The sequence below is a fragment of the Phasianus colchicus genome, chromosome 22, assembly GCF_987193195.1.
Source record: "Phasianus colchicus chromosome 22, bPhaCol1.hap1.1, whole genome shotgun sequence".
Classification (NCBI taxonomy): Eukaryota; Metazoa; Chordata; class Aves; order Galliformes; family Phasianidae; genus Phasianus; species Phasianus colchicus.
The window spans coordinates 2,014,621-2,028,558 of NC_143457.1; the positions used below are offsets into that span (position 1 = coordinate 2,014,621).

Sequence of the window (13,938 nt, forward strand, 5' to 3'; positions counted from 1 at the left end):
GCAGTGCTGCCACACTCACCTGTGCTGACCTGCTGGCACCCGTGCTGCCTTCCCACCAGGCATCTTCACTGCTGGTCCCACTGTGTCCCACTCGGATCCCATCTGCTGTCTGCCCGCCTCCTGCTATGCCAGCGCTTTGCTTCCTCACCCCTCTACCCTCAGAGTTGTTCCCGTGCCTCTCCACTCTTCTGATCCTCGCTCCTCTCACAGCAGGCTCACATCCCCCAGGTGAATATCAAGCTCCAGCCCAAGGTAGGGGAAAGGCTTTAAAAGGTCCTCAGCGTTATCGCGAAATACGTGCTCGGCTCTTGACAGCGCACAAGAAGAAATGACAGAGACACGTGTTTTTCTTTCATGTTGCAAAAAACAGTGTTTATTGCAGTGAAAAGCCTAATTTCCCAGCTATCAGTGATCAAAGGTGTCATGATTATGACTTTATTCAAGCCGTTGTTCTTGGCACTGTTCTCATCTGTCACGCAGGTTTCTCTGGGTTAGTTGTTTTCTATAACCTATAAAAAGGTAAAACGAGGCACAGATCAGACCACGAGAGCCAGCTGTTTGTGAGCAGTGTGTGTTGTGTTTGGGATGTGGGATTTACAAAACTGAAACAAGGTTTTTGCTCCTCGGCCACTCTTGAAATTAAGGCTTCTATTATCTTATAAAACAACTGATGCTCCAGATTTGAGCATCGTGCATTGCCTTCTAGGATACGACTGTCACAATCAGTGTTATTGATAGGTAGCAATCACTTCTGAAGTTGCACCAAACTCCTAATGAGTATAAATTGATCTCTAGACTGAAGGAAAAATGCATTCCTAAACATCAAGACTTATGTAAAAGTGAAAATAATTTGAATACCTAAGCACAAAAAGGATGCTTTATTTTTGCTTTGGGGATAATTTTCATGCTGGTAAGGGCCTGCCTACAGAAATAGCTGCTTGTGTGTAAAGTACCATTGGAATCAAAAGTGATACAGCTCCCTGAGTAGACGGCAGAGCTGTCCATTAGATAACTGTTAAATAACTGTTCAGGAGTTTTCCTTGAGAAGACACAGCTTTAAGACATATTTTTCTCTTCCTGGTCCTCCAATAACGACCTTAGTTATTGTCAAGTGTCATTATTCTCTAGTAGCAAGGCCTACAGCTTTACCTCCTTGATCCAGCTGTCGAAAGCAGAGACCCGGGTGAAGACAGAAGGCTTCCGATAATAGTTGCAGCCAAGAGAAGAGCCAAAGCTGACAATACCATGCACTTCCCATTTGCCATCTGCACTTTGGCAGTTCAGCGGGCCACCAGAATCTCCCTGAGAAGAAGAGGAAACGCAGTTAATGGCAGTCGTAGTGTGAGTAGTTCTTCCTTGCGTTTTAAGCTTTCCTTCCCATCAGGCCTGGTTGTGTCAAACCAAAGCCTAAGAGTGGTGTTCTCTGGACTCACGTTACAACTGGAGGTGATTCCATCTCCACCGGCGCACACCATGTTGGTTTTCACTGTGCTTCCCCACCAGCTAGGCTGGGAACAAGTTGCATAATCTACCACCAGCAACAGGCCTTGCTGCAGGTCATCTGGGAGAGCTCCGTTTGCTGGGAAGTAACAGAAACAAAGGAGTCATGATACCAGCTGGCAATGAAGGAAGAACCAAAGTGCAGTCCTAAGTTTCTCCCAGGATCTGGGTACCATTCCTCCAGGTAAGAAACTTCATCTGGGCTGTATAATTCATTCCTTAGTTGCATTCTTTCATCCAAAAAAAAAAAAGGCTGTGACTTACCAATAATTTCTATTTCACTTATAAATATATCTTTGTTAGAGAAACAAAGGGCTCTTCTTTGTTCAGAATTTGCTTACTGCTCTGGGAACTGCTGCTTGAGCTGACAGTTCTGCTGAAGCCTCTGGGATTTCTCTTTACATCTATTCCCTATGTGTCTTTCCAGTTACTCAGCAGCATGTATCGGGATTAGAAAATTCTCCAACCTGTATGCTGTTAATATTTGCGTTAGAACAGCTGCTGAAAACCTAGTGAAGGGCCCTCTAGTGCATACTAGACGCATTACAAGCAAAATAAGCTTGAAAGGCAGAGAAAATTCATACGGTGAGTGAAGTGGGCACTGTTGAACTTGGGGTTGAGGGGACCTTGATCATCACCGACAACCTTTTTCCAGTCAACCCCAAGGAAGATGGCAGTGCTGAAGGCCTTTGTTTTGCAGTTTTGCCCATCTCCCACCACTCACTCTGCAGTCTTCCCCATCCCGTCACGTAGCAGGCAGTGTTGGCTGACAGGATGCTTTGTGCTGCAGGGAGGCAGGCCAGCTTGATTTTGTCGCTCAACGCAACGTGTTCGGTGAGTTTGATCAAAGCAATGTCGTACCTGTGGTCATATGCACACTTATAAGAGGGGGGTGAGGGGATACAGAGGATTGCAAATAGTTAAGGCACAGCAGAATGACGAAAAGAAATGATTAAAAAAAAGAGATGCAAGGGAGCAAAGAGCCCGCTGCACAAGCAGTAAAGATTCCTTCACCCTTAAAGCAGTGGGGAAATCCATGCACTGGAAGACTGTTCCCTACAGAGCTGCCCACTTTCCTGCTGGCAGCCCTCTGGAATGTTTCCTCTATAGGTTCTTTTCACCAAAAACAGATGCATATGTGAGGACCAACTACAGACACCTGGAAAGTGAGATGGTTTCTCTGCTAATGTGCTCAACCAACCAGCATGCACAGGAGTCCTTCAAAGTCCCTACAAAGGTACAAACACCATTTATCAATCATACTCCATGTTTCTGCCATTCACACAAGACGTTCGAAGTGGTTTAAATTGTTTGATCAATTTATTCCCTTCTACTTTACGAAGGAAATTATTGCATAGAACAGCAGTTTCTCACCAAAGCATGAACATGCAGAACGGCAGCTGAAAATGCAATTAATCAATTAGCAATTAATAGGGGAAGCTCCTTGTCTTCTCTCGAGGAGGAAAGGTACAGACTGGAGCAAACATTTTGAAGTTTATGCAGTTTTGATTTGCTTCCTGTAGGTGAATAAATACTTTCCACCAACTTACCCACTTGCAACGCTGTATGGATTCCATTTCTCATGGACAATGATTTTTTCTGGGGAGGCTGCGACAGATCCTTGCTCCTCAGCTGCTAGGTTGTATTTTCCAAGAAGCACTCGATATTTCCTGGTAGAACTGGGCAAGAAAAGAACTCAAGTTCAGCTGTGTTAGTTAACAAATTATCAAATTGTCAATAATAACATGCAGCCAATCCTTCCTATTCCATGTGACGACCTCCTCTACCATCTACTGATGCCATAACCAATGTGTAGTGGATACACATATTCAAGAACATATGATAACAAACCACAGTGGGGTTGTCTCCATGGAAACAATTTTGATGATGCAGCATATTTGTACCTGATCATTTCTTTCTTATACTTTCCTGTAGTATGAAGGGTGGACAAGACATGGAGCTCTTAACTGGGAAGGAGAGAACTGGCATTAATATGCTTTTTTTTTTTTTCTTCATCTATCTCTGGTCATGCACTGCTTTATGAGCACAGACTTTAACTCAGTGGTTTACCTGATGCAGTGTGCAGCTGTCAATACCCAGTTGGTTGCAATGAGGGTTCCTCCACAGGTGTGATACCAACTAGAACTTGATTGGTATTGAAGAGAGGCCTAGGATCAACACATATCAAGCAAGACTCAGATTTTTGCTTTCTGATTTTCCAGTGTTGCATTTTCTTTCACCACACATATCACAACTTGCTACTTGAAGGTAATGGGAGGTCTTTAAGCTAGAAGAGTTTTGAAGAATCTTAGAACCATCAAGGTCAGAAAGACTCCTAAGAGTATCTAGTGTAACTCTTCACCTACTGCCAGTACTGCCCACCAGTGCCACGTCTCCACGTTCCTTGAACACCTCCAGGGATGGTGACCCCATCACTTCCCTGGGCAGCCCATGCACTGCATCACTGCCCTTTCAGAGACATTGTTTTCCCTAATATCCAACCTGAACTTCCACTGGTGCAACTTGAAGCTATTACCTCTCATCCAATTGCTGCTACCTGGGAGAAGGGGCCAATCCCCACCTCACCACAACCTCCTTTCAGGAGTTCCTGTCCTCAGGAGAAGATTTTCCTCCTTTCCTATCATTCAAAAGTTTTATTTTTTTAATGTTTGGGTTGTTTTTTTTTTTCCCGAAGTTCAAGTCTGGTCCAAACAGAGCATTTTGTTTTCTTCAAAAATCAATTTGTTAACTCAATGTACAACTGTGTTCCAGTAGGCATTGTACACTCTGCTGAATTTTACAGTATTCCTGTTAAATACGGGTTGGTCTACTGCGAGAACGTGAAGACCTTTCTAAGCTGCAAGATGTGGCACACCGGGTATCACAGCCCTAATCATTTCAGGGAAGAACAGAAGGATTCACCTGCCAGGGCCAGCTGTATGGTCTTGCATCTTCTCCTCCAACAACTCGAGACACAGCAGGTGGGTAGGCAGGAACCCCGCAGCCAAGGGCTGGGAAACATACAAAGATTTGTATTTTAAAAGTAGGAACTGAAAAAGAATTCTGTAAGAGGAGTTGCATTGGTTGGTTGGTTGGTTGTTCTTATGGTTTGTTTGTTGGTTTAATATAGACTGTGTTTGTACAGAACGTTGAAAGGCAGAGATACGGCCTAAAATTGGATGTAATACGGGTGAAGATACAGCCATCAGTCAAGGCTGAGCGATGTTATATAAAGCCTATTTGTTTCCTGGCAGGTAATCAAATCATGCTGGCTCAACCAAATTCTCATGAGTCAACTCAGATCAGTTCATAGCAAATGCAAAACAATCTGGCATGGATTGACTGTGTTACAGTGCATTCAAGCTAAGCAAAACAACTTCTTGCTACAGGCTGAGAGCAGTGGTACTGCTTGAACCTCTGTGATATGAACAGAGTAACTTAGCACCTAGCTGCCATTCTGAGAGAACCTTTTAATTAACAAAAGCAATTAATTAATTGTCTTATTCTGCTTAAAAAAGAAAAAAAAAAAAAAAAAAAAAGGAAAGGAAAGCTGCTATTAGATTTTAATTCATTTTTCCTTTAGAAGTGGTGTTGAAATTGAGCACATACCTGCAACTGCCAGAGTCAGCACAGCAAAGAGGATTCCAAGCATGATGCTGGGTAAGTGCACGCTGTGGGCTCTGCTTCACAGCTTGTTTTATATCTTACCTCTGGGAGACGTGACTGTTCTGATACCAATGGAAAACTGTGGGATAATTTTTTATATGCACAAATGCTTAAGGGAAAGGAAAAAAAAAATCATACAAATGGACCTTGAATCTGGGCTAAATATAAAACTTTGGCTGAAAGAGATTTCAACTGAGTTGAATGTAATCTACAGCAGTTGTTTGTTTTCCCATTGCCTTGAAAGTTCATCAGGAAGGTGTTTCCTGAATGAAAACATTAATGAGTTATTCTAACATTTGATATATGTGAGCAGTAATGCTATCTGACGTGTATTCAGACAGCGATAGATTTCACAGAATCACAGAATAACCCAGGTTGGAAGGGACCTTAAGAATCATGAATCTCCAAGCCCCCTGCCACAGGCAGGGCCACCAACCTCCTCATTTAATGCTAGACCAGGCTGCCCAGGGCCCCATCCAACCTGGCCTTGAACACCTCCAGGGATGGACGGGGCATCCACAGCCTCTCTGGGCAGCTGTTCCAGCACCTCACCACTCTCTCTGAAAACAACTTCCCCCTGACATCCAACCTAAATCTTCCCTCCTTCAACTTCAAACCATTTCCCCTTGTCCTGCTGTTATCTACCCTTTCAAAGAGCTGATTCCCCTCCTGTTTGTAGGCTCCCTTTAGGTACTGAAAGGCTGCAATGAGGTCACCCCACAGCCTTCTTTTCTCCAGGCTGAACAAGCCCAGCTCCCTCAGCCTGTCTTCATAGGGGAGGTGCTCCAGTCCTCTGATCACCTTTGTGGCCCTCCTCTGGACCCTCTCCAACAGCTCTCTGTCTTTCTTGTACTGGGGGCTCCAGACCTGGATGCAGTGCTGCAGATGGGGCCTCACAAGAGCAGAGCAGAGATGTATAATCACCTCCCCATCCCTGCTGGCCACCCCTCTTTTGATGGAGCCCAGGATATCATTTGCCTTCCGAGCTGCAGGAGCACACTGCTGGCTCACGTTCAGGTTTTCATCCATCAGGACCCCCAGGTCCTTTTCTGCAGGCTGCTCTCAAGGACTGCTCCTTCCAGTCTGTATAAATGCCTGGGATTCCTCTGACCCAGGTGCCAAACCTTGCACTTTGCCACGTTGAACCTCATTAGGTTCACTCAGACCCACCTTTCAAGCCTGTTGAGGTCCCTCTGAATGGCATCTCTTCCTTCCACCGTGTTAACCGCACCACTCAGCTTGGTGTCATCAGCAAACTTGCTGAGGGTGCACTTGATTCCATTGTTGATGTCATTGATAAAGATGCTAAAGATGTTAAAGAGATTTGAACACATCAGTGGGATTGGAATCATTTCCAGACACATCTTCCAGCTTTAGTTGTTGTGTGATGATATGATTGCTTGCAATTTTGTTTTATTTTGCTTTATTTTTTGACAGAATGGTGATGTATCTTCTTTCCTAGATGTGTTGTGTTTCAGCATGCTGTCCTTCCTCAGTAAAACCAACTGTGATTGCTTGGGAGCAGATGTTACAAGGAGTACAGAGAACAAGCTGTCTGTGATGATGGGGGGCGGTGCAGCATGGCGAGCCAAGCTTTATTTCTTTTCTATTTCCCTTCAGTTCTCAGATCAGTGGCACTTCCTTGGAAGAAAATGAGGTTTCTGGAGTACAGCAAATGAGCATTTCCATGGCCCAAATCAGCATGCTGGCCAGCTGTGCAATGCTGTGTCAACTTGTTAGTAAACTACTTCATTTTCACCAGAAGAACAAGCATTTAGACCACAGCAAAAGAGCTGCCACAAAAGAACTCCTCAGTGTGGTAATTAATTACCAGATGTTGGAGATCAGTGACTTGATATCAGCACTTCTCCTTGCATCTTTCTTCCTCCTTTCCTTCCACTACAGGAATTCTCCATCACCCCTCCATCCAGCTTCCCTTCTCCTGAGAAAGTTGTCGCCGCTTATTTAAAAACCAAACACCTCCATCCCATAAACCAAGTTATAAAGGGCAAACTTAATGGAATAGAAACAACTGTTCTAATGTCAGCTCTATAACCGCAGCTGTAGTTCTTTCTTCTACATACAGACAAAGCTAGAGGTTTCCAAACGGTTGAAATAAAATTGTTATTTTATGTCAGTGCTAACAAGCAGCAAAATCTGATTTTCATTGCATTCAGCAGTAGGTAGATTTGGATGAAGGGTGCCCAGAGCACACAAGAGGAAGGCAAAAATATATAATGCTTTGCTGTTTCTTTTTCCCTCTCAAGAATGCATTATCCCACCAAAACAATGCTTTAAGTGGTTGGACTGGATGATCTTGGAGGTCTTTTCCAACTTGGTGATTCTATTATATGAACAATAGTGCTTGAGCAAGTTGCATTCTGAATTTCAATTTGAATCAACCAAACTGTTCTAGCATTTTGTGTTTATTATGTGACAAAAACAAAAGTCTGGATTGACCAACCATAGAATTGAGATTATAAAAAACTGAAAAATCAGGAATTAGTCCATTCTCTTCTCAACATCTGAATTTATACAATGAGATAACATACTGTGCTTTCAGCTTCCATGCAGCTTTCTGTATTCTGTTTTGCGACTGTCTCTTCATTAAATAGCAATGAAAATGAAGTATAAATTCTGGATGTTCAATTACTATTTCAGTTTTCCTTCTTTGTGGGTATGGTCATAAATATGGACTTGTTTGGGCTTTTGTTTGTTTGTTTGTTTTCAAGCCTTTTTACAATTATTTCACAAGCAACCTTCTGCTACGTTAGGGGAAACCCTTTTCTCTCTTATTTTTTCCTTTCCTCTTTGTAAAGGAATTCTAAGTTATTTCATTGCCTGGGGAGGAGTTTAATAAGAATCACATTTTTAATGGAGACCCCCCTCAAAGCTTTTTCGTTGTTGCTCCATTTCTGCTTTATGTAACAATTGCTCATCCATCTTTTTCAGATCTTGTCTGAATAGACTGAAGTATCTTTCTTGGGCTCAGTGGACATCATATGTTGGCAGCTCTGCTGTTGTACATCAAAAAACCTCATCCCAATACCATGATGGCTTGAAAACAGCTATCTTCATGCTGGATGTTTCACAGAACCTACACAGCTCATGGGGCTCACGAGGCTTCAGTAAGAAAGAGCACAGGTACTTCCAGAGTGTTTTAAAGCATAATCGCTAATAACTCTGTCCATGTACTTAATGTACAATTTATTAAGTAGTCCATTGGATGGATCCATGATCCATGATCCACTTATGAGCATTCTTCAAACTTAAACTTGGTCTGCACACCTCCAGATAGAACAATGTTACCTGGAGCCCAGGGAATGAAGATTAATGTTTCTGTTATTGTGCCTTCCATCTTCTGCCTTTAAAATTGCCTGTTTCCAGCTTGGACACATTTATATTTTGTTTTCTAAACAGTATTTTCTTTAAACCCAAGCACTTGTGTAGTTGATGTAATGTAAGGCTTGGATGTAATATAAGGCTTGTCCTAACTGAGCAGAGAGCAAGGGAAGAAGAGAACAGAGATCAAAGAAACCCTCACATCAGCGATCAGGTTAGATTGAGAAATATTTATTTAGAAACAACAGCTTTGGTATTTTAAAACCAAACAACCTTTAAACCACTAGAAAGTGAGATGTCTCCCCCCACAGCCAAAACAAATGAATGCACAAAGCCTCAGTATGTTCAGAAGAGGAAACCTGCAGATCAGCATTTTTAAGTCCAGAAAAGTTTCTTTAAACTGATTTTGCACTCTACAATCATAAAGGCTGAAAAGACATTACCTGCACTTAGATATCTACAGTTCAACTGACTGTCTCGTTACTGAACTGGAGGCAAAATTGTTAACATCCTCCCCCACCCCTCAAGTAATAAATTAAAAAACACCAGAAAGGAAGTTACGCTGAAATTTTCTCATTAATTTAACTTTCTGAAGGGAATCATCATTCTTTATTTTCCTGTAAAGTTAAAAAAGAAATCAAAAAATCAAAGGACTTGGTATATCTTCAAGTATTTTCACCAAATGGATTACTCTTAGGGAACTCAACAGCTTATAAGGAAAAAGAAAGTGTCCGTTACACAAGATTCTGGGATAAACTCTTGAACAACCACACGTTCCAAGTCTCAGATTCCTTTCTTAACAAGGCACAAAAGGATTGTTGCTTTCAAAAGGTCCTTGTTCTCAGCTGAAAAATTGTCAGATGTCTTGTGCAAATGGAGGCTGAAAGCAGGACTAAGTTCACTTGGACACCAGGAAATTCCCATTCAATTCATGAAACAGTGCTATTTCAACACCATCAATCTTGCTTACTGCTACAGAGGTTTTGAGCTTCAGCTGGCTTCCGCTGCATCCTTCGTTTTGGAATTGAGTTCTGCACCACCTTCATTTTAAGTAGGTCTAATTAAGACAGACTTGTTTGCTGTACACTGCAAAGCTTTTTGCAATGTCAAGAAGGAAGAGGTGTTAAGTCAGCCCTGGTGAGTACTGTGAAGTTTCTCAGCATCTCAGAAAGTGTCAGGGACAGTTACCTGTTGTAATAGCTAACAAGTTATTTTGTAAAAGGCAGGCAGCAAATCTTGTAGATGACAAAGGCAACAAGATAGCAGTAAAAAAAAAAAAAAACAAAGAACACCATTTTATAATGTCAAGGGTACATTTCAGGATGTGTGTCAGCTTGCAGCTGTGTAATTCAAATTACTTCCCCACCACTTCCTCCTTTTGCACTACGGTTTCACAATGGTCATATGCTTCTAATTGCAGCTCGCTTTGATATAAATACCTATTCTACCTCTTTCCTGTTAGCTTGTTTAGCCAGAAACACCATCCCTCTCATTCATCAATAGATGGCTGGTATTCAGACCTGCAGGCCTGATCTGAACACTGCAAAGCCTGTGAGCTGACATGAAAACGACCAATTGAGCTGACACCCATCAGATTACTGACTATCCCCTCCCATCCAGTACATTTTGCCCAACTTCAACTATCCGAAATTCTGTTACAATTTGGAAAAACAGGGCATTCCAAAGCCAGACCTTCTCCTCTGACAGCTCTATTATGCAGTCTTGATGTTTCGTTCCTGCTTTGTACCAACACACATCCAGAAAGTACCAGTCCTAAGAGCAGAAATCACTTCAGTATCTATTCTGTAGTAGGGTTTCACTAGTGACCAGGTTTTCTAGGCTACTCAAAACAAGAATTTCAAATCTTTTACACCGAAGTGGGAGATGCTTAAGTCAGAACCTCCAACTCACAGTAAAAGCACTCAGCACTCTTCTTGAAGCAGCTAGTATGTTGTCTGAATGGGAGAAACACTTTCTCAAAATAATGGTGCTAATGTGGCATGATGAAGTATTGCACAGTGTCTATGTATTTGTAAATGTTAACCAGTAGTCCCAACAGGTCAGCACCTTGACCTAAGAGCACTAGCTTCCATCTGTGTGTTCTCATTTGACAAGTCACACATTGAAAGCAGGCAGACAAGCATGCACATCTCACACACAGCAGTAAATGGCAGCTCTCTCTTAAGCATTCCCACACTGTTTAATAAGAAACATTATCTAGTGACACAGCTGCTGTGGAAAAAGGACAGAAAAGCTGCATCTGCTTTAATCTGCTGCCTTAGGAATGTTTAAGGACTGACAATGGATTTCTCTCTTTCTAATATTTGTGAGTCCTACCACTCCAACCCCTGTCCTAATCCTACCGCTTGCAAGATGCCATAGATCACTTGTTGCAAGAGAGACTGAAAATCCTCACAATCTGAGAGACTCCCTAGGCACAGTTGACAAAAACACTCAGAGGAAGGCAGCCAGAAGCAGCAGCCTTACACCTTACTCCTGAAGAGAGGCTTGGCTCCTGGCCCACAATATTCATTGTAGATGAGCTTGAACAGAAACAGATGAAACAATGTGATTAAGGATGCCACACTGAACCAGAACAGGAAGGGTAAACCTGGGTACTGCTTGGCCATGTGTTCCTCATGAGCCAGAATAGCTTTCAGATGGAGCGTGTGTCTCAGGTCCTGCAAGTGGACCAAATCTGTCGATATATAAAGTAGTGGTGTGATGGGCTGAGTCACCATGACCGGGAACGTATGGCCTCGTGCCTCTGAGGTCAGCTCCACAGGCTCATTCATACAGCCTGCTTCACACGCATATAGTCTGACTGGCTTGTCTTGGAATTTCACAGACACGTGCAAGAAGGGCTTTCCTTCTGCATCCAGCAGAACGGCTAAGTTAATCAAATCCTTGTTGTAATGGATCCCACGTAAGGAATAGCTGTTGTGAAGTACATCAGGGTCAGCCTGAAACTGAAGATGGTTTTCTGTGAACTGCAGACCTCCAAAACTGAGCACCATGCCTTGCATAAGCCCATGGACTCCGGCTGCCACAAGAGCCTTACACCCCCGTTTCTGGAGGGTCAGCTTCCACAGGTCTGAGAGCTGCAAGATCTGGGGCACACTGGTCAGCTTTGCTGGCCACAGGTTCTCTGCATGCATGGTTGCGTGGCCGCTGAAGCAATGGTCAGCATAGTTCAAGCTGGCTTCCATTTTTTCTCTGTCTTCACTGCTAATGAGTGGATCTAGCAGAGGAGCTGGCATGCTTGAAAGCATGTAGTAAAGGGTCATGTTTACAGTCTCACTGGATGGTGTATGTGAATCTGTGATCTTCCTCATTTCAATCCCTGCAATAAGTGACAATAACCAAGAGTCAAAGGATCATACAATATGACATTCACCATGAGAAAAATTTCAAAGGGACATCTATCTTTTTACTGGCTGTAAAATACAAAGCCATGCATTACCTGGGCAGCCATTCTTTTATTCAAGGCCATGAAAATCTTTTAAGAGCAGCCCTGAAGTAACAACAGGACAGTCCTCAACTTTAATGGAGAATTTTACAGAAGTATAAAGGTAGTCCTTTATGCTGCAACTGGAGATCAGCACTATTCCCATCTTGCAGCTGGCATGCTAGGCAAATCAATGAAGTCCCTATAGACATGAAAGCCAGCGCATCCAGAATTATGGTGGGAAACATTCCTCAGTCATTTTTTTTATGCAGTGAGAATGACTCCACTTTTCTAAATGGAATCACAGAATAGCCTGAGTTGGAAGAGACTCAAAAGATCATGGAGTCCGACTCCTGGCTCCACCTGGGACCATCCAAAAATCAGACTTTAGATTCCAAACTCAGAATGCCATTTTATTTTCCCAGTGCCTCTGGAGGCCTCACAGGGACCAGGTCATCAAGTGTTCAGCTCTTCTCTAAAGCACCTGCTTGGAAGTTGAGGATCACTTTCCTTACCTGAAATGAACAGGTCTGACCAGGTCTGCTGGTGCTCCTGGAAAAGATCTTCCACCCCCATCTGCATCACCTCCAGCATCTCTTTCTTGGCAGACTCCCTCAGCTTGCTGAAGGTCTCCTCCAGCCTGGAGATCTCGATGGGCTCCGAAGTGTACACCACAGACAACACGGTTTCATCAAAGGTAGACTTGGGTGCCACCTGCACCCGGCTCACGAGCTTCTTAGCAGCCACCACCATGAGCACCACCTTGGGGCTGCCGGGCAGCAGCAGACGGCCGGAGGAAAGCAGGAACTGCCGCTCCTCCACCTTCTCCAAGCTGGTAGCGAAACGGGCGCCCAGCGAAGGTGCTGAAGCTGGGGCCGAGGCCTCGAAGGTGGCCACCCGCTCGGTGGGGTTGGCGATACGGATGCGTTGCAAGTAGAGATGCGGCCGGCTCCGATGGGCCACCACCTCCTCCCGCACCGTCACGCACTCCCCGGCACCCCCGGGCCCGGCGCCCGTCTGCACGCAGCGCACTCTCCGCACGGCCCCGTCCCGCAGCGCCGCCTGCGCCGCCCGCGCCTCTCCACGCCCTCCCAGCGCCCTCAGCCGCACCAGCGCCGGGTACTCAGTGGGCAGCGCCGGGCCTCCGCCAGACCCTGCCGCCGACACCCAGAGGCGGCCGGCGGCTACGTCCAGCAGCAGGAAGCCGTTACCCGCCAGCGCCAGGCTCGGCCCGCCGCCGACCTCGTCCTCCGGCAGCGGCAGCGCATCGCCGCGCTCGGCCTGAGCCCGCCAGGGGCCCGCGGCCGCCTGCAGGCAGAGGGCGGCGGCGCCGCGGGGCTCCGCTCCCCGCCCGGCTCCGAGCCGCGCCCGCCCGGCCCCCAGGTACCAGTAGGCGACGAGCAGGAGGAGCAGCAGCAGCAGCACCCGCCGCGCCCAGCTGCTGGACAGCAGCCCCGGCAGCCCCTTCAGCCGCTGCTGCAGCCACATGAGCGGCGGCGGCGGGGCGGGAGACCCGTCCCGGCCCGGCCTCGGCGCCCCAGCGGCCGCTTCCCGACCCCTCACGCCGCCATTGCCGCCGGCCGGAAGTGCCGCGCCGTACGGCAGCCCCGCCGCGCTCGGCGGCGCTCGGCGGCGCTTTGCGACGCTTTGCGACAGCTGCGGCGTCGCGCGTTCTGCTCAGCCCTTGGCGGGCGGCCCGGCGCCGCCTCACGGAACCGCCCGCAGGCGGTTTGGCGCGGTGACCCGGCTCCGTTCAGGACGGGCGCCGTGTCTGTAGTTAATCCAGTGGTGGAAGCAGCCCGGAGCGGGCCTGAGGCAGTTTTCCGTCATATTAGTGGTCATCGATTCCCGTTAGCACAGCGGAGCCCGATGCGGCACAGCGCGTTGTGTCCCAGCCACGTTTTCTGCCCTGTGCGGGGTGCGGGACGGTGGGCGCAGTGCTGCGACCGCAGGGATCATCGAGTCCAAGGGTGCGATTTGGG

At 45.9% G+C, this 13,938-nt stretch overlaps 2 protein-coding genes across 2 annotated transcripts; both read right to left on the bottom strand.

Moving 5' to 3' along the window:
* Nucleotides 1-362: 362 nt before the first annotated feature.
* LOC116242535 (chymotrypsin-like elastase family member 2A) lies at nucleotides 363-5,478 on the bottom strand. Its single transcript, XM_031613326.2, has 8 exons — nucleotides 5,110-5,478; nucleotides 4,423-4,511; nucleotides 3,571-3,668; nucleotides 3,051-3,179; nucleotides 2,225-2,361; nucleotides 1,434-1,579; nucleotides 1,150-1,302; nucleotides 363-509 (listed from the first exon to the last, which is right to left on the bottom strand). Exons 1-8 carry the CDS (start codon nucleotides 5,150-5,152, stop codon nucleotides 492-494), a joined length of 813 nt encoding a protein of 270 aa, XP_031469186.2. The 5' UTR covers nucleotides 5,153-5,478; the 3' UTR covers nucleotides 363-491.
* A 2,221-nt stretch (nucleotides 5,479-7,699) lies between these two features.
* KIAA2013 (KIAA2013 ortholog) lies at nucleotides 7,700-13,547 on the bottom strand. The gene is made up of 2 exons (XM_031613325.2): nucleotides 12,472-13,547; nucleotides 7,700-11,851 (listed from the first exon to the last, which is right to left on the bottom strand). The coding sequence occupies exons 1-2, from the start codon at nucleotides 13,442-13,444 to the stop codon at nucleotides 10,992-10,994; spliced, it is 1,833 nt and encodes a 610-aa protein (XP_031469185.2). The 5' UTR covers nucleotides 13,445-13,547; the 3' UTR covers nucleotides 7,700-10,991.
* Nucleotides 13,548-13,938: the final 391 nt, after the last annotated feature.